Genomic DNA, 24534 nt, shown 5'->3' on the forward strand with positions numbered 1-24534 from the left:
AAGCAAAAATTGATTCTATTCCAATTGATAATGTGTGCCAGAGAGATATTTGTGATAAAACAAGGAGCAAACTACAGCAGATGCTGAAAACAGAAAATAAAAACAGGAAATGCTGAAAGCACTCAAAGTCCGGCAGCACCTGTGATAGTTCCAGTGTTTTCCTATTTTGTATTTGCCGACAGCCAGTTACATAGAAACGCTACAGTGCAGAATCTGCACCGACCACAATCCCACCCAGGCCCTAACCCCATATCCCGACATATCCCTCTAGCCTATGCACCTCAGGACATTAAGGGGCAATTTTACAGTGATCCAAGCCGGGAATTGAACCCAGGTCCCTGGAGCTGTGAAGCAGCAGTGCTAACCACTGTGCTACCGTACATAGCAAAATTCACCAATACTCAGAATCAAAGAGCAGCGCCACCTGCACTTCCCCCCCCACCCCCCCGCCCCCCACCCCGCCACTGCCCCTCACCATGGGAAGTGTGCGGATTAATGAAAACCAGTATAGATGGTATTAATTTTCAGGGCACTGCCACTCATGTGTAAAACCAAATTGCCATAGACCTGTACCTGTCGATGAAAAGATGACCCCATCTGGAACAGATCAACTGAAAGGTAAAAGCATTGATCAAATTCCATGTAAATTTACATACTTCCAACTGTCTTTAATTACAGAATGATATTGGAGGGCAACGCAGCCTCATCAACAAGTGGACCACTTTCCTTAAAGCGCGTCTAGTCTGTTCTGTCCCGGGCCCTGACGGAGTTGACACCTATTTCGATGAACTGCGTAAGTAAAATTTCCATTGTGGAACTTCATTCGATTTGCTCATTTGCAAACAGCACAGGGAAACTAATCACAGACGTCTTCTAAAATTCACTGACAGTGAAAGTTCAAAGCTGGTCATCCAAGTTTCGGTAAGGATGGTGCGTCACATTTGACAATAGACCTGTGTCTCAGATGAGTTACACAGTGATGCAATTGATCTTGTTAATTAGGGAAGATATTAATATTATAATTTCTCCTAATATTGAACATAACTATGGTCCAGTTGCGAGGTTTTCCATTTGCAATAGCAAAGTATTGCTACAATGCTACAAAGAGGATTCTCTCCTTCAACCCCAGACCATATTTCAAATGATGATAGATGTGATAGCTCATTGTTATACCTATCTGCTCAACTGATCTTGATGGGGTCAGAATCGGTCAGGTTAAAATATTAATGAATAAGGTCGTAAACCTTTTCTGAATCAAACATTCCGACAGGAGACAGGGTTCTGAGCAGAGAATAGATTTCATCAATCTGCCAATCTGGAATGCCCTGTGAATTATGGTCTTGCTGTCAATCTTAAGAAGTAATTATCAGTTATATCATTCCTTCCCTAAAAATGTACCATTGGAATGAATTGTTCACGTAGCTGGCAAGCTGGTTGAACTAAATGCTCTCCTGAGTTAATACATTTGAACGGCAATAAGTAACATGAGGACAATATTCCTTTAGCCTTTAGCTGTTAATCATTTCTCCTTTCAGTCTCTGCCTTTTATATTTAGATGATCATCTTCAAGCATTGAGCAGTCTGACCTGCCCCTTTGGCCATTCCCAATGCTGTCCCAGTTTTTGGGGGAGGGGAATATAAGAGATTTGGTTTCTTCTCTTTAGCCTAGTTGTAGCATCAGGCAATCTAACCAAAAATTAGCATTTCATAGCCAGAGCAAGGGAAGGCCAGAGAGTCTAATCCACAATGCTTCCTCAGTATGAAATGCAATGGGATAATAATATTCATTATTGCTCACAAACTAGTGTGATAGTAGATTGATAGGAAGTGTTTAGAAGCTGTTCGGTAGTGAGAGAGAACCTAACACATTTCTGCCTTTCAAAGAACTAATTTTAGTTACTTTTTCTTTACAAAGAGGACGTGTTTTTACTCCATACAAAAGATGAAAGGAACCCTGTTGTTTATGGAGTCTTCACAACTACAAGGTAAATATTAACTAATGGCGCTTAGACCATCCGTTTTCTGCGTGTGTTTTGTAGTCTGGATCAAAATAAGATTTTGATTCTTAGTATTTACTTTGAATAAGGAAGAGAGGTACGTTCCTAAGTGTCAATTTAACACAAGTGGCATTAATTGTGGGTGGCACGGTGGCACACTGGTTAGCATTATTGTCTTACAGCGCATGTCTGCACATACTCCCTGTGTCTGCCTGGGTTTCCTCCCGGAGTTGCAGTTTCCTTCCACAGTCCGAAAAACGTGTTGGTTAGATGCATTGGCCATGCTAAATTCTCTCTCAGTGTACTCGAACAGGCGCTGCAGTGTGGCGACTGGGGGATTTTCACAGTAACTTCATTGCTGTGCTGATATAAGTGTACTTGTGACAAGGATAAATAATAAATAAATTCTTTTAATGTCAATCTCCCTTATTTCAGAAAATTGTTTCATTGAATTGTAAGTTGGTAATGAGAGTTACATAAAGGGTTAATGAGAGTTATATAGAGGGTTAATTAATGAGAGTTAGATACAGGGTTAATGAGTGTAATGGATGTTGAACAGTTTTCGATCACTGTGTTCATATCATACACACAGGGTGAATCTTACAGCCCCTCTCCCACTATCTGCTCCTACCACAGTCAATGTAATTTTGTCATACTTTCTGATTGAGCCCTCCGCCCTCCCCTTCCCCCCAATACACACACACACACACACACACACACACACACACACACACACACACACATACACACACGTGCCTGTTGAGTGGAAACCTTCATTTCAAACACAATGTGATAAACATTTGAAAAGACTAATATAAAAAGTTATTAGGAAGCTGGTGAAATGGAGTGATAAGCTCTAGTTGAAAACTGGCACAGACTGTGGCAACATAGCCAACTGGCAACCTTGCGTGCTGGAATCTCTATGCTTCTTTCCAGTGACTAATATTGCTCTATTCTGAAGCTCTGTGGTGTGTGCTGCTTATACTTCAGGAAGGATGAGTGTCAGTTGTTTTGTGAGAGTTTTCTGTTAGAAAGGATTCCCGTGTGAATCGTTGGGACCAGGTGGGATCTTGTTGATCCTCACAATCAAACAGCTTCATTGTTTGGGCTTGCACAAGAGGAAATGATGCTTGGGTTGCTGTCCTGAGTATGGACAGTGCCTGTGCTACCAATGCCAGTGTGAGTTAGTGTCTTCAGGCAGATGGGAAGAACGTTGAGTGGAAAGGAAAAGTGAAACGTCACTGAGAATGTCACTGAATAAGCTGGTGTAGAAATGCAGAAAGAAATCTTGGTATAATTGGAAAGGCAACTGCATCTGGAGTATTTATAAATAGACACAGCAGTGCACATGGCTATTCATTTTGGGGCTTGAAACTGTCAAAAAAGAAACGTGTTTATTTTGTTGAAATTATCACAGAACATTGTGAAGCCAGAATATTTATTTCATCAGTTGGTGTGTTTATTTTTACTGCCACACATCACTTTCATACGTTTGGAGAATTCCTGAATTGTTACTGTGATGTTGCATGTCACACAGTTAATCTCTGAGATTCTGTATTGGAGAGGGTTTTGTACACAGCCTCGATCCTCTGGGTATCCAGCCCACACAGTGCGATGAAAGTTGTGATCAAAGTCACAGTTACCCTCAGCCATCTGTTGGAGTTTAGGGTAAATTCCATATCTCAACACTGATTGGCACAAAGTTGGGTACTGTCAACATGATGCTAAGCAGGAAAATGGATAAGTATCACACCGATTCATGAATTGGTGCTGCGGTAAGTTCTGAGGATGATGTTTTATTGAGCAGAGTAATGGGATGTTTCCTCTGCATCTGATCCCTGGAGCTACCCAGGGTGTGTTTGATGCTAACCCAAATGTGGAATATTTGCATTAATCTTCCAGCGTATCTGCCTTTGGATGTGTTTAATGTGACTGTTTTTAACACTGATTCTACAGTCTCATTTTTTAATGTTAGAATATATATTACTGGTTCCAATGCAGCCAACTTGTTGTTTGAAATTGGATTATAAATAATTAGTTCACATAAACTTTCTGTTGAGTCAATGACTAAATATATGGTTTGTTGTGATATCCAGGTTCATCCTCAGTTGGAGGAAGAGGGAAAATAAAGGCTGGGATTCATATTCCCCAGCTGTTTACATCCTGCCACAGCTACCAGTGAGGACAGAGAATTTGGCACACAGCCAAATCTCCATTCAAAGTTATAATTATTTATTAGCCACAATTAAGACTTACATTAACACTGCAATGAAATTACTGTGAAATTCCCCTAGTCACCATACTCTGATGCCTGTTGGGGTCAATGCACCTAACCAGCACATCTTTCGGACTGTGGGAGGAAATCCAAGTACCTGGAGGAAACCCACGCAGACATGGGGAGAATGTGCAAACTCCACACAGACAGTGGCCCAAGCTGAGAATCTAACCCGGCTCCCTGGTGCTGTAAAGCAGCAGTGCTACCACTGTGCTACCATGCAGACCCGTCACTGCAGCAGGAACAGAGAATCCCGTCAGCACGAATAGCTGGAGAATCCCTCCCCATTTCCACAACCTCTGGATGTCCCAAACCTCTTTACAGGCAATGAAATACATTTTTTTAAGTTGTTGCAATAAGGAAATGTGCCTGGCAATTTGTGCACTGCCAGCTCCCATAAACAACAATGTGATAATAACCAGATACTCTATTTTGATGTTGGTTGAGGGAGAAATATTGACCAGGACACAATGGAGAATTCCCTTGCCCTTCTTTGAGATAGTGACATCCACTTGAGGGAACTGTCACAGTCTTACTTTAGCATCTCAACTGAGAAGGAGCAGCATTCCCTCAGTACGGCACTGGAATGTCAGCTTAGATTGTCACACTCAAGTTAAGAGTTCTTTCATGAGATATGAGTGTCGCTGGCTAGGCCAGCATTTATTGCCCATCCTGAATTATCCTTGAGAAGATGGTGTTGAGCAGCATTCCATATGGAGTAGGTACACCCACTGTGCTGTTCGGGAGAGATTCCCAGGACTTTGACCGAGCGATAGTGAAAGATGACAACATATTTCCAACTCATGATAGTGAGTAGCTTGGATGGGAACCTGAGGGAGATGATGTTCCCATTTATCTGCTGCCTTTCATTTGCTAGATGGTAGTAATCATAGGTTTGGAAGGTATTGTCTAAAGACCTTGATGAGTTGTTGTAGTGCATCTTGTGGATGGTACAGACTGCTGCCAGCGAGCTACTTACTAAACGAGCCGCAGTTGGCAGTGCCATAAAACTGGTTCCCAAATCAGATCCCAATCTTCAGCATCAAAATGGCCCTGGCAATATTCTCCTTGTAAAATTGAGTCAGGTGATGCTCACCTGAAACAGGTAACAGGTTGATTTGATTATGCAGATTAGGGTTGTACACTGGTTGTAAGACCACAGATTAGATAACAACGTGGAAATTGTACACTCCCATTGATACAGTACAAGCTGCTTTTCAATGCTCCTTTAGTGTTTGAACATTATCAGATAATGCCCGCTGCCACATTTGGCACAGAGCCAGCACTTTGCCTTTCAGGCACCACGTCTAACTTCTTTCCTGTTATTCTTTAACACAAGAGTGATTTTAAGATTTGTTTGATATGAACCTTATTTTCATGCCACGGCACCAGCGAAGCTCCAAAAATGGCCCGTGCACATCTACTTAACAAATGTTATTCTTTATTGAAGGAGAAATGTAAGATTGCAGCATTGTCAATTTGTCTCTATCCTTTTTATTTTGCTCAGTTCGATTTTTAAGGGCTCTGCAGTGTGTGTATACAGCATGGCTGATATTCGAGCTTCTTTTAATGGACCATACGCTCACAAGGAAGGTCCTACTCATCGCTGGGTCGAGTATGATGGACGAATCCCTTACCCACGACCTGGGACAGTAAGTACACTTTAGAGAGTGTTTCATTTGAGTATCAATGAATGAGAAGTCACTGTAAACAGCTGCTTCATTGGTGTGAGTCCTGCTGTGGAGATGGCGATGTTGGACTAGAGTGATCAAGATGAGTGGTCACAAGACACCAGGTTCTAGTCCAACAGATATTTGTGAAATCACAAGCTTTGGAATATTGGTCTTTTGAAGGTGACTTCACCCAATGAAGGAGCAGCGTTCCGAAAGCTTGTGATTTCAAATAAAACTGTTGGACCAGATCCTGGTGTCTCGTAACCTCGCATCATTGAATAAAAGTTTGGTTCATACTGCACTCAGCTAGAAGCTGCATTTTCAGAGAATCCATAGGAACAGGAAAGAAGTGGCACTAACTTCTCAATCTGGAGTGAATGAATCGATACAAACAAATCATTTTCCTGCATCTTCAAAAAAGCTTTCTTATGATATTTGTTCATATACTTTAGGAAAAATAAGGTTTTGGGTCACAGTCACAGAAACTTGTTTATTTTAGTTTGCATTGTTCTCTTTCTGGGTGTTGTGGGCTGGGTCAGAATTTATTGCTGATCTTTAAATGCTTTTGAGAAAGTGGCGGTGAGTCACCTTCTTGAATACAATGAGGAGCTTGCCAGGCATTGCGGAAGGCAGTTAATTGAAACCACATTGCTACGGTTGTTTGATGTTAATACAGTTCCACAACTCAGAAATCGAGGATTCGACATTGTCATTCTATATTGTGGCAAGCACCACCTGTTGGCTCATTTCTGAATTGGTAATCTTCAAGTTAAGAAGCCACACAGAGTGGTTTTAGAGAGACCTACCTTTTCTTTAACAAGTGAAATAAATGATTGAACCAAGTGGCATCACAAGTTTCCTCAGAATGAGGCAAGGTTCCTGCAATGCTTTGTTAGAGAAACATGAACATCCATTTTTCTTCCCCTCTTTCCTTTCTGACTATGTCCTCCTTTAAGATGGTGAGGGATGGATCTGATGTGTAGCATTTAGCCTCTGTGTCCCTTTTAAAAACATTTTCAGTCACAGGTTTTTTAAAGATTGCTGACTGGGATTCTATTCTCAGAGAACTGCACACTTCGGGCAGATGATTTTAATTGGGCTGAATCATAAATGAATACCTTGGCACTTAGCCTGTTTTACGAGGGCAGTTATCACCACACGTCTGCTGCACAGGATGGGTAGTAGTCAGTTTTAAAAGGCTGGTGAATGAGAGCAAGGTTCTTTTCCAGTCACAAGGCATGGGCATGTTTATGGACATGCTTTAAATCTGCTTCAGACTGGAAATGAAAGTCACACCTGCTGTAGTGAGAATGGCTTGTCACAGTTACTTTCCCCAGTACAACAGTGCGGGATCTGTGAAAAATTTGTACAATATTTGATACCAAAGCAGCAGCCGTCACACCAGTGAATAACAAATGACATGTTTCTGCTTTTTATTATACTTGTGGTTTTATTCAAACACTCTAAACTCTGTGAAAGAAGTGCTCAATTTGAGGTTGATAGTTTTATAATTAGGAATTAATGAATATTGGTGTTTAACAGGGCAGAAACTAGCACCTTGGGACATGGCACACCTGGGAGCAGCTGTGGTTAATAACGCAATACAACTTCCAAACTTCAAGGTTGTTCCCCTCCTGGCTTTCTGACTAATATTTGGTTCCATACAAAAGCCCATTTAATATTTGGTACGTTTAATCACAGTTATTTATTTGGTTGAGCCACAGGATACATTTCAGAAAGTGGATCCAATAAAAGCTAGCAAATTATCAGTTTGGGTTTTCTTGTGAAGTTTGTAAGAACAAGGTTGAAATTCATTATTGATAGCCTATTCTTTAAACAATTGCAATGTAAAAGTGGTTTTGAAGCATTTACAGAGAGATTGGGATCTATTTTAAATGCCTTTGTCTGATGTAATTAAGGTGGTAACAGTGTGTACTTATTGTTGGTTCACTTCTCGGCCTATTGACTAAGATCAAGTGTCAGATCAAGCCCAAGATGGGATGCAATACTTTATCTTCTCAGCTCGGATCTTGTTTATCTTTCTTGTGGGGACCTTGAATTGGATTTGATTTGAATTTGTTTTTGGAGGAAGGAGGGAGATGGATTCAGGTCTGTCTAGTCTGGCATCCCCACATCAGTCCACACTGAGCATTGGTTTTGTAACATTAAGAATGTTGTTTGGTTATTAACAGCCCATTGGCACTGACATTTTGGTGGCTGTTACCCCTGGTGTCCTTTTGTAGCTACTGTATTTATATGGCTGGTCCAATTCAGTTTCTTGTCAATAGTAACTCAGGATCGTGGGGGATTCAGCAATGGTAATATCACTGAATGTCAAGAGGGGAGATGGTTTGATTCTCTCTTGTTGAATGGTCATTCCCTGGCACTTGTGTGGCATGAACGTTCCACACCATTTACCAGTCCAAGCTTGAATGTTTTCCAGTTCTTGTTAAATGTGGGCATGGACTGCTTCAGTATCAGTTGAAAATAACCCAAAACACTGTTCAACCATCAGTGAACAATCCCACCTCTGGCCTTATATTGGAGAGAAGATGAAACAGCTGAAAGTGGTTGGGTGTAGAACAATATACTATATCCTTTTGATAAGATTGCCTCTCCTTGTTGTTCCTACTTAAATAAACTGCATTAAATTTCATCAGCCGCGTGTCCATCCATTTCCACCAGCCTGCCTGTGTCCTCTTGAAGTTCTTCCTATTATGTTTGGCAGGTATTTGAGCCAAAATAATTCACACTTGTAATAACATTCTTTTCATCTCAGTCAGCAGAGCATGGAGGAGCAGACAGAAAAGTCGGAAATTAAGTATAGACTTATTATTTTATTTGGATCAGGAGAGTGATATCATTGTGGGAACACCATCACAGCTAGGAGTGCTGAAGGACGAGCTCAATATCTCCCAACTCTAAACATATTAGGACATGGAATAAATGTAACCTCATCAGGGTCGCTTATATCCCAAGGACAACCAGATAAATATGACACACCGCTGTGCCAGTGCCTTTCATTCAATTCTCCAGCCTTTCCTTCTAGTCTTTATTATTTTTAGAATGTTATATTTGCCCTAATTAATATTTTGTATATTTAGCTTGTAATTTTTAGCTTATTAAAGCAATCATTTCAGCAAGAGAGTACTGTTCACTATCCTTCTATCTGGGTGCAATGATCCCGTTTCTGAATTACAGACGTTACAGAGAACAAAGAACAGTACAACACTGGAACAGGCCCTTCAGCCCTTCAAGCTTGTGCCCATCATGTTTACGTATCTGAACCAACTGCTTATATCCCTCCATTCCCCATTTGTTCATATGCCAATCAAAATAAGTCTTAAATGTGGCTAACATAACTGGCTCAACCACCTCACTTGGCAGTGCATTCCAGGCCCCCACCACCCTCTGTGTAAAAAACCTCCCCCCACATCTCCACTGAACATTTCCCCCCTTTACCTTGAACTTCTGCCCCCTTGTAATTGTCATTTCTGCCCTGGGAAAAGGCTTCCAACTGTTTACCCTATCTATACCCCTCATAATTTTATAAGCTTCTATCAGGTCACCCCTCAGCCTCCGTCTTTCCAGGGAGAACAATCCCAGTTTATTCAATCTCTCCTCACAGCTACTACCCTCCATACCAGGTAACATCCTAATGAATCTTTTCTGCACACCCTCCGAAGCTTCCATGATCTTCTGGCAGAGAGACAGTCTGAACATAGACATCCAACATAATCTGAAATTTCACTGCTGAGATTAATGTATTCTGGGACTGATAAGTATGTTGTGATATTGTTTTCTGTACACCCCACCCCCCCAGTGATCTTGCCTTATTAATTCATAGAAAATGAATTCATTCAAACTTCTTTTGAAGATGAAGACATAAATGATAAAGGAAGTATTTTGTTGTAAAAACGTGAGTCTGTGAGTCATGGAGACAGCTCACTGGCTGATGTCCAGATAGCAAACTCACCTTAAGTTTGGACAGAAATATTGGGGGAGGAGCAGTGAAGGAGAGTAGGGGATTCACACGAGTATAAGGGAAGCTATAGGATAGCAAATGGGGAAGAAAAGAGCATATGGGACTCATAAGAACATAAGAACTAGAAGCAGGAATAGGCCATTCTGATCCCTCGAGCCTCCTCCATCATTCAATAAGATCATGGCTGATCTGTTTGTGGACTCAGCTCCCCTTACCCGCCCACTCACCAAAACCCTTAATTTCTTTACTGTTCAAAAATTTATCTATCCTTGCCTTAAAAACATTCAATGAGGGAGCCTCAACTGCTTCACTGGGCAGGGAATTCCACAGATTCACAACCCTTTGTATGAAGAAGTTCCTCCTCAACTGAGTCCTAAACCTGCTTCCCCTTATTTTGAGGCAATGTCCCCTAGTTCTAGTTTCACCCGCCAGTGGAAACAATTTCCCTGCTGCTCTCTTATCTATTCCCTTCATAATTTTATACATTTCTATAAGATCTCCCCTTATTCTTCTGAATTCCAATGAGTATAGCCCCAGTCTACTCAGTCTCTCCTCATAAGCCAACCCTCTCAACTCCGGAATCAATCTAGTGAATCTCCTCTGCACCCCCTCCAGTGTCAGTATATCGTTTCTCAAGTAAGGAGACCAAAACTGTGCACAGTATTCCAGGTGTGGCCTCACCAAGACCTTATACAGCTGCAATGTAACCTCGCTGTGTTTAAACTCCATCCCTCTAGCAATGAAGGATAAAATTCCATTTGCCTTCTTTGTCAATGAACAACAAAAACACTTGGATATTTCTGGTAACAAACATTCCTTGGCACTTTACAGAAGGAAAGGTAAAAGAAGGATCAGTGACTTTCAGAGTGTTAGGTGACTGAGTGACGTTGAATGCTAAAGATGGAATGAGAAAAGTGTCAGAAAAGAAAGAGGATTAGTGAGTGGAATGTAGGTGATCTGAAGGTGGAGCAGAAACATGCCAGAACTTTATATCAGATCAAATAATCACTGAAAGTGCAGAGCTGTTGTGAAACACAATTAATGTACTATATATAATATAGAACCAATGTATCATTTCATAACTAAATATTGCTATAAACATAATGATGATAGTATTTTCCAATAGCTACCACACTTCAAAATAGTTCTTCATGTAAGAAATATTTTTCAATGTTTCTGAGACGTGTTCCACATGAATATTTTTTGAGTCTATGTCTCCGAGTATCTATAGATAGTCACACACTGGTATTTGTCTGTGCTTGTGGAACAATGGATGTTTGTCACTGAAATCGATAACAACCTCCAGGTAAAATGTGCTGAAATGTTAAGAGTTGCAGCTGTAAAATTTTACTTTGCCGTTGCCCTGACATTCGATTCAGAGGAAATCGAGAGCTGTAACCATTGGATTATGTTTGTTACATGCCAGTCTGTAACATTGAAGGAGACAGTCTATACTTACAGACAATGAGCGCACAGTCTGCAGGATTTAGCTCCAGTCAGAGTGTGACAGGCCATGACCACATCATATGGACCTTATCACAGGCTGGCACTGGTCCAGTTCCCTTCTTTCACTTGATATACGGTGGTGCCAAATTTCCTTCCCTTGAGCAGTTTTATATCTACCATATCAGGTCAGAGTGATGGCTGCATTCCTCTTTGGGTTCAAAGGATTTGATGTTTCAAGGTAACATAGGCTGATATTATTGCACTCTGTCATTGCCTGTGTTCAGTGTGCACGCAAGTGCAGAATACTTCAATAATACAATGTTTGTCTAGTTTTGGATGGAAACACAATTCTCTCCCAGTTTAGTATCTTGCTGGTATTCTAATAATGATTGTGAAAGGAATGTTCTCACTGCAAGTTCAGCATGAAACTGTTGCTAACAGAACTCTGTTTGATATTTTGGGTACATAAATCTAACTGAAATGGATTCCCATGTCTCTAGTGTTCTCTTTGTGAGTTCCCTAAACATTTCAATATTATTTCTAAGGGAGGGGCTGCGACAAAGCAAAGAAGGATATCTGAGTTAGGATAACTGGAACTTTAATCACACACAGACCTGATGAAATTAAATGGGGTCACGACTAGAATCTGGACTGTAACCACTGCCCTGCAACTAAAACTCAACACAGATGAGGGAATCTTTCAGCTAACATTCCATTGGAACCCATTGATTTTCCTCGCGATTGTGTCTAACTGACTTATGAATGAATCTGGAATTGTTGGTGTAACCTTTAATAAAAGGAAGTATTGGACCACACCAGACATTAATTATCCATTACACTTTCACTTTTGGAAGAAAATCAGGAAAATGTGAAGGATCCACAGGGTAAAGCTAAATGCTGTATTGGCTTTTAGTTCTTGCTGGATTCTCTATTCAGCCTCCCCGTGATGTAACAAACAGAATCACCCTGCCCTGGTAAAACAAAAGTGGAATACCGGATGATTCCAGAAATTCCAGATTTCAAATTCAATTGCTGGAGCTGGGAAAGGAAAAAAGTCAGCAGTGTCCTTTACTGAGGAGAAAGTTACCATTTGAGAAATGGAAAAAAAAACATGGATCTGTAACTGGGTTTGTGTCTCTGACATTCTGGAAGACACAAACTCTTTATACCAAAATTTCCTGAGCAAACTCTATTTCCATTTCAAAAAAATCAAGAATTTGACTGTCTTTCATGTTATTTGGTGCAATATGGCAGCTCCTGAGTGAATGAGGAAGCAATTATGCCACATTTGCCATCCAGTCCTATCTCTGATGGTAAGATTCCTGTTGTAGACTCACCAGCAAACAGCCTTGACTGGTACTGTCAGAAACAGCACACTTCCTCTCAGAGTTGGACTCACTGATTAGCTCTGATGGGAAGCTGTTCACAGTGGAGATAAATATTGCTGAATTTAGGAAGTGCTGTTCCACTGAAAAATCCAGAAATCATTGGGAATCTCAAATGGGCCATAAGGGACCAGCCAATAGAGAGTGATGTGTGGGGCCTGTCCAGCTATGTGTGGTAGGCATGGGCTTTGTCCTGATCTCACCGACAACGTTGTCTCTGACTCTTGCAGACATTCCCCTCGGTTCCTCCACTTCTGAGATTAACATAATGATCTCCTAAGAAAAACGTTGAGAGGGTTGGGTTAACCTGATTGTAGATAGGGCAGCTTTAATCATGTTCTGTACCAGAATGTTGTAAGGTTACTCTTAAGAAAATAATGATACCTACTGGTTTGCCATAATTCCAAATCTTGTTGTTCTTGGATCATTTTTGTGCTTTCACATATTTCACACAACCCAGGCTCCAATGTCATCTTCTACTGAGTTTAATTTGACAAAGACATTGGCAGCTGGCCCACATTCTGAACTGCACCCCTTGAACTGTTTCATTACAAACTCCTGTCCTCAATTAGGCAGCTGTCCAATAGTTAATCTTGCACCACCCTGTCTCAATACTGCCACCTGTGGTCCCCATTCGGTACTCGCTAAATTCTCTAAGGTAAGGGTAATTTTGTTCACCAATGTGGAGAATGTGCGGCTGGTGGTGTTCCCATGTATCTGCTGCCCTTGTCCTTGAAGGTGGTAGCAGTCACAGGTTAGGAGCCTTGGTAAGCTGCTGCAGTGTAGATGGTACACACTGCTGTCACTGTGTAATAGTGCTGGAGGGAGAGGATGGTTAAGGTGATGGATGGAATGCCAATCAAATTAGCTGCTTTGTCTTGAATGGAATTGAGCTTCCAGAATGTTATTGAGGCTACACTCATCCAGACAAGTGCAGAGCAAAAGCAAAAATACTGCCGATGCTGGAATCTGAAGCTAAAATAGAAAATGCTGGAAAGTCGCAGCGGGTTTGCAGGCACCTGTGGAGAGAAATTAGAGCCAATGTTTCAAGTCTGGATGACCCTTTGTCAGAGCTGAGAGCAAAAAAGAATCAGCAGAGATTTATACTATGAGGGTGAGAGGGATGGAATGGGGCAAAGGGAATGTAAATGAGGATACAGAATGCAGGGAAGATGCTAGAAGTGTCCATCAAGTGATGAGAATGTGTGAATGGTAGAACAGAGATACAGATTGTATCGGGACTGCCTGAGGAATGTGACAATTGCACTGTAGGATGTGGGGGAGAGTTGGGCAAGAAGGAAAACTGGAATGGAGAAGTGGAAAAATGGGAGTGAGAGAGAAGGGCGATAAACTGGATGAATACGATGAAATTAAATGGAATGAAATAAATGGGAATAGAGTGAAGGTGGAGGGGAGGAGAGTTCAGGCTCTGAAATTGTTGAACTCAATGTTCAGCCTGGAAGGCTGTAAAGTGCCCAATCGGAAGATGAGCTGCTGTTCCTCCCCAGTCTGTGTTGGGGTTCACTTGAACATTGCAAAAGGCTCAGGACGGACATTTGGGGCGGAGAACAGGGTGGTCTGGTGAAGTGGCAAATGGCAGGAAAGTCTGGTCCTGCTTGCGGACGGACGGAAGGTGCCCAGCAAAGCAGTCACCCAGTCAGTGATTGGTCCTTCTGATGTAGAGCAGATCGCATTGGGAACAGCGAATGCAACAGACCAGGTTGGAGGAGGTGCCTGTGAAACACTGCTTCACCTGAGAGGGGTGTTTAGGACCTGCGACGGTGAGCAGGGAGGAGGTAAAGGGGCAGGTGTTTCACCTTCTATGATTGCATGGGACAGTGCTGTGGGCAGGGGGTGAGGTGTTGAGTGTGATGGAGGAGTAGACCAGTGTCCTGGAGAGAACAGTTCCTGTGGAATGCTAACGTGGGGGATTGTGGAGTTGGGGGGGGGGGGGGGGGGGGGGTGGTGGTGGTGAGGGGAAGATGTATTGAGGGGTGACACCATGCTGGAAATGGCGGAGGATAATCCTTTGAACGCAGAGACTGTGAGGTGAGAAGTGAGGACAAGGGGGACCCTGTCCTGGTTCTGGGAGGGAGGAGAGGGAGTGCGTGCAGTAGCCCAGGGGATGGATTGGATACGGCTGAGACCCTGTCAGCCACAGTGGGTGGAAAACCAGGACTGAGGAAGAAGGAAGACATATCGACAGCGCCACTTTGGAAAGTGGCATCATCAGAATGGATACGGTGGAGGGGAAGGAACTGAGAGAATGGGATGGAGTCCTTACAGGATGTGGGATGTGAAGAGCTGAAGTCAAAGTAATTGTGGGAGTCGGGTTTGTAATGGATACTGGTGGACAGTTTATCCCCAGAAATGGAGAGGTTAGAGAAGGGAAGAGGAATGTCAGAGGTGGACCATGTGAATATTGGAAACAGTTTCTCCAGGTCCAGACAAGAACGTGAAGTGGCATCGAAATAGTCATTGATGTCCAATAAAGGAGTTGTGGGAAGGGCCAGAGTAGGATTGGAAGTGGAGAATATTCTATTACACTTCTGACTTGTGCTTTGTAGATGGTGAACAGGGTTTGGGCAGTCAGGAGAAGAGTTATTCGCCACAGGATTCCCAGCCTCTAACTTCTTGTATTTATTTGGCTAGCTCAGCTGAATTTCTGCTCAGTGGTAACCCCCAGGATGTTGATGGGGGATTTAGCAACAGAAAGGACATGGAGGTCAAGAGGAAATGATTAGATTCTATCACGTTGGCGATGGTTATTGTCTGGACTTGTGTGGCATGACTGTTACTTCCCACTTATCAACCCAAGCCTGCTATTGTCCAGGTCTTGCTGCATTTGGATAGCGACTGCTTCAGTATCTGAGGAGTTGCAAATTTTCATGACCGTTATGCAATTATCAGCAAACATTCTCACTTCATCCCCAGCCTACCACAGGAAATAAAACTCTAGGGTGCCTCACACACGAAGCAAAGCTTCGGATAAAGTTGGGTTAATGAGCCTCTGCTGCTATTGGAGGGTATGGAGATGGCAGAGGTGTGCAACATCCTGTCCTCAACAATCAGCCTCGCACCTCTCCAGTCTCTCACTTTTTCCTTTCCCTAATAATAACTAAGATTAAGCATCAGATCAAGCCCAAAATGGGGCACAATGCTTTATCTTGTCAGCTTGAGATCTTGTTTGTCTTTCTTGTGAGGACCTTGAATTGGATTCAGTCGGATTTTGGATTGAGGTTTTGGGGTAAGCAAGGAATGGATTTGGGTTTCCCCGATCTGCTCTGAGCATTGACTTTGTAACTTTAAGGATGGAGTGAAAAAAAGAGATTTGCAGAGAGAAACCCAAGGGGTGCATTATTTCCAAAGACTGGAACCTTTACAGCTTTCCCATGAAACCTTTGCTAGAGAGACACCTTCAACAAAGTGAAAACAAAACAAAATCAGCATAAAAATAAAAACAAATTGCAACTGAAAGTCCCTCATTGTCCCTTTCATTTCTTGTGAATTGATAAAGCCCTAGCTTTGCAACATTCACCCTCAGAAATTAGATATCCTGATTTATGAGATAAAATAGTCCAGTCAGAAAATATTGTGGATCAAGACATTATCTCACTTCCATCATATTATAATTTCTTTATAAAACTCTTGTTTACCTCTGTAGATGCAAAACGCAGAAGATTGCCAATACCAATCTCTGCACGTTTATATGCTCTGGATGATATGATAGCTCAATGGTTAGCGCTGCTGCCTCACAATACCAGGGACCCGGGTTTGATTGCTGGCTTGGGTCACTGCCTGTGTGGAGTTTGCACATTTTCCTTGTGCTCTGGTTTCCTCCCATAGCCTGAAAGATGTGCTGGTTAGGGTGCATTGACCATGCTAAGTTCTCCCTCAGTGTACCCGAACAGGCGCCAGAATGTGGTGACTAGGAGACTTTCACAGTAACTTCATTGCAGCGTTAATGTAAGCCTACTTGTCAGACCATAAAAATAAACATGAAATTTTAAAAATATCCATTGACAGAGCAGGGGAGAGATCACAATGCCTCTGCGGTATTTAACGCGATCTTTGTTATCAGATATCTTGTATTTCCAGATCCTGACAAGGCTGAACCTGAATTAGGACAATTCTGAGAAGTCACAAGTAAATGTCCCAGATTGGATCACTGCAGGTCTACTTTATTTGCTCTTCACAACTAGTGAGGCCACTTGGAACCTCTGTTTCACTCTGCTTTCAGACTTACACTCAGCAGAGTTTTCACATCATCTGCTAAAACTGTGAAATTGACATTTTCCTCAATGTTTTATCGCAGGTGGTAGATATTCTGCCCACTAAACATGTCGGCAGCTTTTCACCAAGGTGGGTGGGAAAGGATGAAAATATGGAGCAATGAATTAGATTATAGTTAGACTTGAGAAACAGCACATGTTTCACCTGAGTCTGGGCCACTGTGTTGTGTTCTCATGAAGCCATCCATCCATCACGCCATGTCTTTCCATTTCCAAAGGACTTTCTCTGCTGAGATTGATTTATTTATAATTGCTGTAGTGACCGTAACAAAGCTGTTCACTTTGCTGACTCAGTGACTGCAGCAGTCGTGTTTAACTTGTGTGAACAAGGAGCAGTCAGTAATAGACACTCTGAAAGAATCCTGGGGAATGTGGGAAGGATCGAGGTCAGCGACATCTGATACCTTGATGCGCAGCAGAGTAAACTCATGGGGAAGGAAAGTTATAAAAAATTATTAAGTAAAATATGAATTCTTCGAGAAGCATTTCCAAGTACGGTGGATGTGGTATAGTCATCCAGAGCTGTAATCTCAGAGTCAGGTAAGTGGGGAATGTGAGCAGAGGTTTAACTCCGGGTGTGGGTGCTATCTGTTTGTTATTCTTCTGTATTGTTAAAATCAAGGAAGCTGCAATGTGTTGTCCAAGGAATGGATCCAGTCGAATGCCGTATTTATTTCATTCATTCAAAATACAGATTTTATTTTGGATTTTATCTCCCATGTAGGTGCCCTCAAGGGAGTTTTATTCATGTCCTGTGCCACCCAAAGGTGATACTCTCTGTAAGAGGACAGCTCACCCCCACAGCTCTCGAGCAGTTAGGGATGGGTGATAAATGATGGCCTAACTAGTCACATCCACATCCCAGTTTGACTGTTTGTTATTTGTTACAGTAGAAACTATGGAGGCCATGGATGGTGCTGAGCTTTTTGAGTGTTATTGGAGCTGTACTCATCCAGGCAGTTGGAGAGTATCCCAGCACACTCCTGATTTAGTGCCCTGGACAGGCTCTGGGGAGGGGGTCGGAATTCTGAATTTCTGACCTGCTGTTGAAGCCACTGTATTTATATGGCTGGTCCAGTGTATTTTTTGGTCAATGGTAACCCCGAGGGTGTTGAAATTGGAAGATTCAGAAATAGTAATACAAACATGAAACATAGCAGTAAACTATTCAAACCTTTGAGCCTATTCCACTATTCATTATGATCTTGGCTGATCATCCAGTAACCTGGATCAGTTTACAGATTACTGATTAGAATGCGAAAAATCTGTAGACTGTCTGTGCTTTATATGCTCTGTCTGAGGCCAGAACTCTTCATTCACCCGACAAAGAGGGGAACCTCGAAAGCTTGTGAGTTTACTATCAAATAAATCGGTTGGACTTAAACCTGGTGTTATCAGACTTCTTACTTCATCAGTCAGGACATTGAGAAAAGGAGTTGGGATTATGTTACAGTTGTATAAATGGTTGGTGAGACTGCACTCGGAGTATTGTGTACAGTTTTGGTCACCCTGTTACAGGAAAGACATTGATAAACTGGAAAGGGTGCAGCAAAGATTTACAAGGATGTTGCCAGGACTAGTGGGTCTGAGTTATAGGGAGCAGTTGGCCAGGCTGGGGCTTTATTCCTTGGAACATAGGAGAATGAGGGGTGACCTTATTGAGATTTATAAAATCATGAGGGGCAGAGATAGGATGAATGCACATAATCTTTTTTCCCAGGGAAGAGGATTTTGAGAAGTAAAGGGCGTAGGTTTAGGATGAGAGGAGAAAGGTTTAAAAGGGATCTGAGGGGTAACTTCTTCACACAGAGGGTGGTGGGTATGGAGTGAGCTACCAGAGAAAGTGGTTGAGGCAGGTACAATAGCAATGTTTAAACAGCATTTGGGTATGTATATGGATGGGAAAGGATTGTGGAATATGGGCCAAAATGTGGGCAATTGGGATTAGTTGGGAGAGTAGCGTGGTCAGCATGGACTAGTTGGGCTGAAGGGCCTGTCTCAGCACAGGGCCTGGATTGTTCCATGATTCTATAAATCTATAACTCATTCTCCAAACAGAAGTCAAACTTTTCCAGTCCTGTCAGCCAAGAAATTCATGCCCAAAGCTTTCCCTGCTCCATCAAATTTTCCATCCTGCCACGATGACTCCCAAAATGTGACAGACCAGAAACTTTCTCACAAACATCAAAACAGCCATTTAAACCTGCAGATAGAGAGCGGGAGTGTGTAGGGGGGGGGGGGGGGGGGGGGGGAGGAGGAATAACTAAACATATGGATTCGGAGCTGGAGGAGGCCATTTGGCCCCTTGAGCCTGCTCTGTCATTTAGTAAGATTATGGTTGCTCTGTTTGTGGCCAGAACTGCACTTTCCACCTACGCCTGATAACCTTTCATTCTCACTTAGTCAGGAATCTATCTATCTCTGCATTAAGAATATTAATTGACCCAGGTCCCACCACCCTCTGGGGAATCGAGTTCCAAAAGTCCAAAACCCTTTCTGATCTCCAAGTTTAATAGGAGGCCCCTTAATTTTAAACTGTGTCCCTGAGTTCTGTCTCTCCCATGAGGGGTAAACATTCTTTCAGCATCCACCCTGTCAACACCCTCAGGATCTTCTATATTGCAGTAAGATCACTTCTCAATCTTTTAAACTCCAATGGACGCAAGCCCAACCTGTCCAACATTTTCACATAAATTAACCCTCCCCGCCCCATCCCAGGTATCAATCAAGTTAAACTGCCTTCAACATATTTATGTCCTTTCTTAAATAAAGAGACCAAAGCTGGACATAGCACTCTAGATGTGGTCTCACCAATGCTCTGTACAACTGCAGCATAAGAAATAAACAATAAATTCCAAATGGTGCCAAACAAAGCACTCTGGGGGCAAAAGGGATTTATTGGCCAAATAATTTTGTGTTTATAAAATGCAGATGTAGAGAGATTTTGTGACCTGTCTGAGCACTAGAGGGAGTGATAGCACTTGGATTTTGGAAGACTACTTCTGTTGAATTGGGCTTTGTTGCAGAGCTGTAGGAAATATTGATAATCCTTTGGGCATTCGGGCGAGATTAACTGTACTTTTGGACCTCTCTTCAGCAAAGTGTAAACTTTATGAAACAAGAAGCCCTTTCCCTCCCCAGTCCTGTTGTTAGTTTACACAGGTCATTACTGAACTCTGTTATTGTGTGTGAAACCCAGGGAATTGCCACAGTTTCAATTTCTAGATTAGCATCATCTTATGAAACTCATTCAGCAGTTTGAGGTTGTGAAGGGATATATTAGTTGATCCCTCACTCTACTGAGGGTTGTCCCCTTGGCTTGATGGTTATGGTAAAGTGAGGGTTATGCCTAGCCATGGGGTTACAGATTGTGGTTGAATACAATTCTGCTGCTTTTAATGGCACACAGCAGCCCATGGTGCCAAGTTTTGCACAGTGTAAACAGTTTGAAGTCCAACCAACACAATGGAGGAAGTCCTCAATGTGAAGCCAGAACTTCGTCTCTACAAGGACTAAGTGGTAGTCACTCTTACCGATCCTGTTATAGACACATCTATCTGCAGCAGCTAGATCGGTCAGAATGAGATCATGTAGGTTCTTTTCCCTCTTATTGGTTCATTCACTCCCTAAGCAGACCCAGTTTGACAGAAATTGTCCAGATTGATTAGTATGCTGTCATTGAGTCGCTCTGGGTGATGGATGCTGTCAGTTGGATCGCTCTGGGTGATGGACACTGTCAGTTGGATCGCTCTGGGTGACGGTCACTGTCGGTTGGGTCGCTCTGGGTGATGGATGCTGTCAGTTGGATCGCTCTGGGTGATGGACACTGTCAGTTGGATCGCTCTGGGTGACGGTCACTGTCGGTTGGGTCGCTCTGGGTGACGGACACTGTCGCTTGGGTCGCTCTGGGTGACGGTCACTGTCGGTTGGGTCGCTCTGGGTGACGGTCACTGTCGGTTGGGTCGCTCTGGGTGACGGTCACTGTCGGTTGGGTGGCTCTGGGTGAAGGACACTGTCGGTTGGGTGGCTCTGGGTGACGGACACTGTCGGTTGGGTCGCTCTGGGTGACGGACACTGTCGGTTGGGTCGCTCTGGGTGACGGACACTGTCGGTTGTGTCGCTCTGGGTGACGGTCACTGTCGGTTGGGTCGCTCTGGGTGAAGGACACTGTCGGTTGGATCGCTCTGGGTGATGGACACTGTCAGTTGGATCGCTCTGGGTGATGGACACTGTCAGTTGGATCGCTCTGGGTGACGGACACTGTCGCTTGGGTCACTCTGGGTGATGGACACTGTCGGTTGGGTCGCTCTGGGTGACGGACACTGTCGGTTGGGTCACTCTGGGTGACGGACACTGTCGGTTGTGTCGCTCTGGGTGACGGTCACTGTCGGTTGGGTCGCTCTGGGTGACGGACACTGTCGGTTGGATCGCTCTGGGTGATGGGCACTGTCGCTTGGGTCGCTCTGGGTGACGGTCACTGTCGGTTGGGTCGCTCTGGGTGACGGTCACTGTCGGTTGGGTCGCTCTGGGTGACGGTCACTGTCGGTTGGGTGGCTCTGGGTGACGGACGCTGTCGGTTGGGTGGCTCTGGGTGACGGACACTGTCGGTTGGGTCGCTCTGGGTGACGGACACTGTCGGTTGGGTCACTCTGGGTGACGGACACTGTCGGTTGTGTCGCTCTGGGTGACGGTCACTGTCGGTTGGGTCGCTCTGGGTGACGGACACTGTCGGTTGGGTCGCTCTGGGTGACGGACACTGTCGGTTGGGTCGCTCTGGGTGACGGACACTGTCGGTTGGGTCGCTCTGGGTGACGGTCACTGTCGGTTGGGTCGCTCTGGGTGACGGACACTGTCGGTTGGGTCGCTCTGGGTGATGGACACTGTTGGTTGGGTCGCTCTGGGTGATGGTCACTGTCGGTTGGATCGCTCTGGGTGATGGTCACTGTCGGTTGGGTCGCTCTGGGTGACGGACAGTGTCGGTTGGGTCGCTCTGGGTGACGGACACTGCCGGTTGGGTCGCTCTGGGTGACGGACACTGTCGGTTGGGTTGCTCTGGGTGACGGACACTGTCGGTTGGGTCGCTCTGGGTGACGGACACTGTCGGTTGATGCCAATTCCATTCTGTTCCAATCACTCAGATTCATGTTATGAATCACATGACACTAACAGTGGAGATTATTTAAGTTTGTGCTCATTTATTGCTGAAAAATTATTAATAAAAGTTATTAATGTTCTGATTTACACATTCTTCTTATGTCAAGACAAAAAGGGACTGAGTTTGCATTGATAGTGGGCAACATTTGAAACCAGCTTCTTAAAACCATCCAGCTTCTCTCCTCTCTTCTCTCCTCCAATGATCTCTATATAACTAAACATTTGTACTGTACTCCCATCACCTTCCCTATTGTCTACTGCCCCTGTTGGAACTACTGGGTGTGGAATCATACAGGCAAACCCTAATTGCCTGAAACACCTGGCCAAAGAGTGAGATTCCAAATCAGAATGTGAACACCGATACTGTTGATGTGGTCACATTGAGCAGTAATGTGTGTGTGTTGGTGAGGACTGTGCTTTGACTGACACCAGAGTGTACTGAATAAAATAGACTAACTCTGTCATCCTTAATAAAAGTAAAACCCACTTCACAGAAATTGAATCTTATCAGAACATTGCCAAAGTATCTCCACATGTTATAATGTGTCAGTAAGTATAAAATCAAGGTTTAAATTTATTGCACATTTGTGTTTCTTTCAATCTCTGTTAATAACCCTGCCAAATATACTTTCTGATTCTGAAATTAGAACAGTTTGTATTTTTACTTCTTTTCACATTAAAAAAAAATTTTGTTTCTTTAATGGATTTTCCCTTAACCAACCATCCTGGGACACTTCTCAGTGTACACATGAAGCAGTCACTGGGGGAGATCATTGAATCACTGTCAAAGAGATGGATGTTGAAGTGTTTCTAGCAGGAGGATTCGGCCGTGAATATCAGATAGTCGCTAACATATTGAATTTAGAAGAAGCCTTTACCCACAGAGCGATGAGAATGAGGAAGTCACAACCAGGAGGAGTAGCTGAGGTGAATAGCAGAGATCCTTTCAAGGAAAGCTAGATAGCATCTTAAAAGAGGAAGAGATGAAAAGGTAGACATGGAGGATGGGAGGAAGCTTGATGTAGAATGGGCATGGACCAGTTGGACCGAATGTCCTGTTTCTGCGCTTATTTCTATTTAATGCTGAGAAAGGAGGGGGTTTATGGAGAGTTCCAGAGAGCACAGAGTGTTTGATGGTTCTCAACTGACGAAGCAAAGGGCCAAGGGAACAGGAGAAAATTGCATTATTAATCAATAGCTGGTAGTTCTTGAGTTTTATTCTTGAGTTTTTTTTGGATTTTGCATTGTTAAAAACATTTGCTCAAAATTTCCATTTCACTTGTTTTTTTAAAATCTTTTCTCCCTACACAGTGTCCCAGTAAAACCTACGATCCTTTGATAAAGTCTACCAAGGATTTTCCAGATGAAGTGATCAGTTTTATCCGCTATCACCCAGTGATGTACAAGGCTGTGTACCCCATGAGAGGAAAGCCAGTGTTTACCAGGATTAATGTGGATTACCAGCTGACACAGATAGCGGTGGACCATGTGGTCGCAGAGGACGGGCAGTATGATGTCATGTTTCTCGGGACAGGTAACTGAAATGTTTACTGACTGAGTGAAAATATCTTTATTGGATTTGAGTAAATTTTCCCCAAAGCACAACACTGTCCAAGTAAACACTGGGACATTCCATTCCACAGTAAGAAGTCTGACAAAACCAGGTTAAAGTGCAACAGGTATATTTAGTAGCAAAAGCCACTAGCTTCATATATGTGGCACCATAAATATTTTGCTACCGAATAAACCTGTTGGACTTTAAGCTGGTGTTGTGAGACTTCTTACTGTGTTTACCCCAATCCAATGCCGGCAACTCAACATCATGACATTCTATTCCATCCATTGTTCTTTCATTAAACAGTCTTGAGCAGTGATGTGGCTTTTTGGTTGTCTAATGATATCCTGCCCCATGCACCATCCTTACTTCCCCTCCCCCCTCACCCCACCTTTCACCACCGATGGCCCTGGATATGTTGATAACAAACCTGGACAATATACGCATCGGCTGAACTAAAACCGGAGAATTTGGAAGCTGTATGGCGACGTGTTCCCTTTGTCCTGCAGGTGGCGCTCTTTGCCAGTCTATCATTACTTTCTCTTTATTTTGTCTATTTCCTTTTTCCCTTTGTTCATCTCAGCCTCGTTTTTCTCTCTTTCTTTTCACATCTGTCAATGAAATTTAAACATCAGAAACATTATCCTTTGTTACAATAATGTAGCATCTTTCAGATGACATATCAAACCAAGGCCACATCGATCTTCTCAGATGGATGTCAAAGATCCCATGGTGCTCCTTCAAAGAAGAGCAGTGAAGTTCTCTCTGGTGT

The 24534-nt window shown here is 43.2% G+C and overlaps 1 protein-coding gene across 3 annotated transcripts in view; it reads left to right on the forward strand.

Annotated features, from left to right (window-relative positions):
• Positions 1 to 24534, forward strand: part of sema3d (sema domain, immunoglobulin domain (Ig), short basic domain, secreted, (semaphorin) 3D) — a 305816-nt gene that overhangs the window by 218768 nt on the left and 62514 nt on the right. For all 3 annotated transcript variants that reach the window (XM_080207776.1, XM_080207777.1, XM_080207778.1), the window contains 4 exons: positions 679 to 793; positions 1916 to 1985; positions 5780 to 5924; positions 23519 to 23741. In XM_080207776.1, the coding sequence (XP_080063902.1) occupies positions 679 to 793; positions 1916 to 1985; positions 5780 to 5924; positions 23519 to 23741 (553 nt within the window). The remainder of the gene's footprint in view (positions 1 to 678; positions 794 to 1915; positions 1986 to 5779; positions 5925 to 23518; positions 23742 to 24534) is intronic.

This window comes from Carcharhinus amblyrhynchos, chromosome 19 (assembly GCF_965287045.1).
Source record: "Carcharhinus amblyrhynchos chromosome 19, sCarAmb.v2.hapA, whole genome shotgun sequence".
Lineage (NCBI taxonomy): Eukaryota > Metazoa > Chordata > Chondrichthyes > Carcharhiniformes > Carcharhinidae > Carcharhinus > Carcharhinus amblyrhynchos.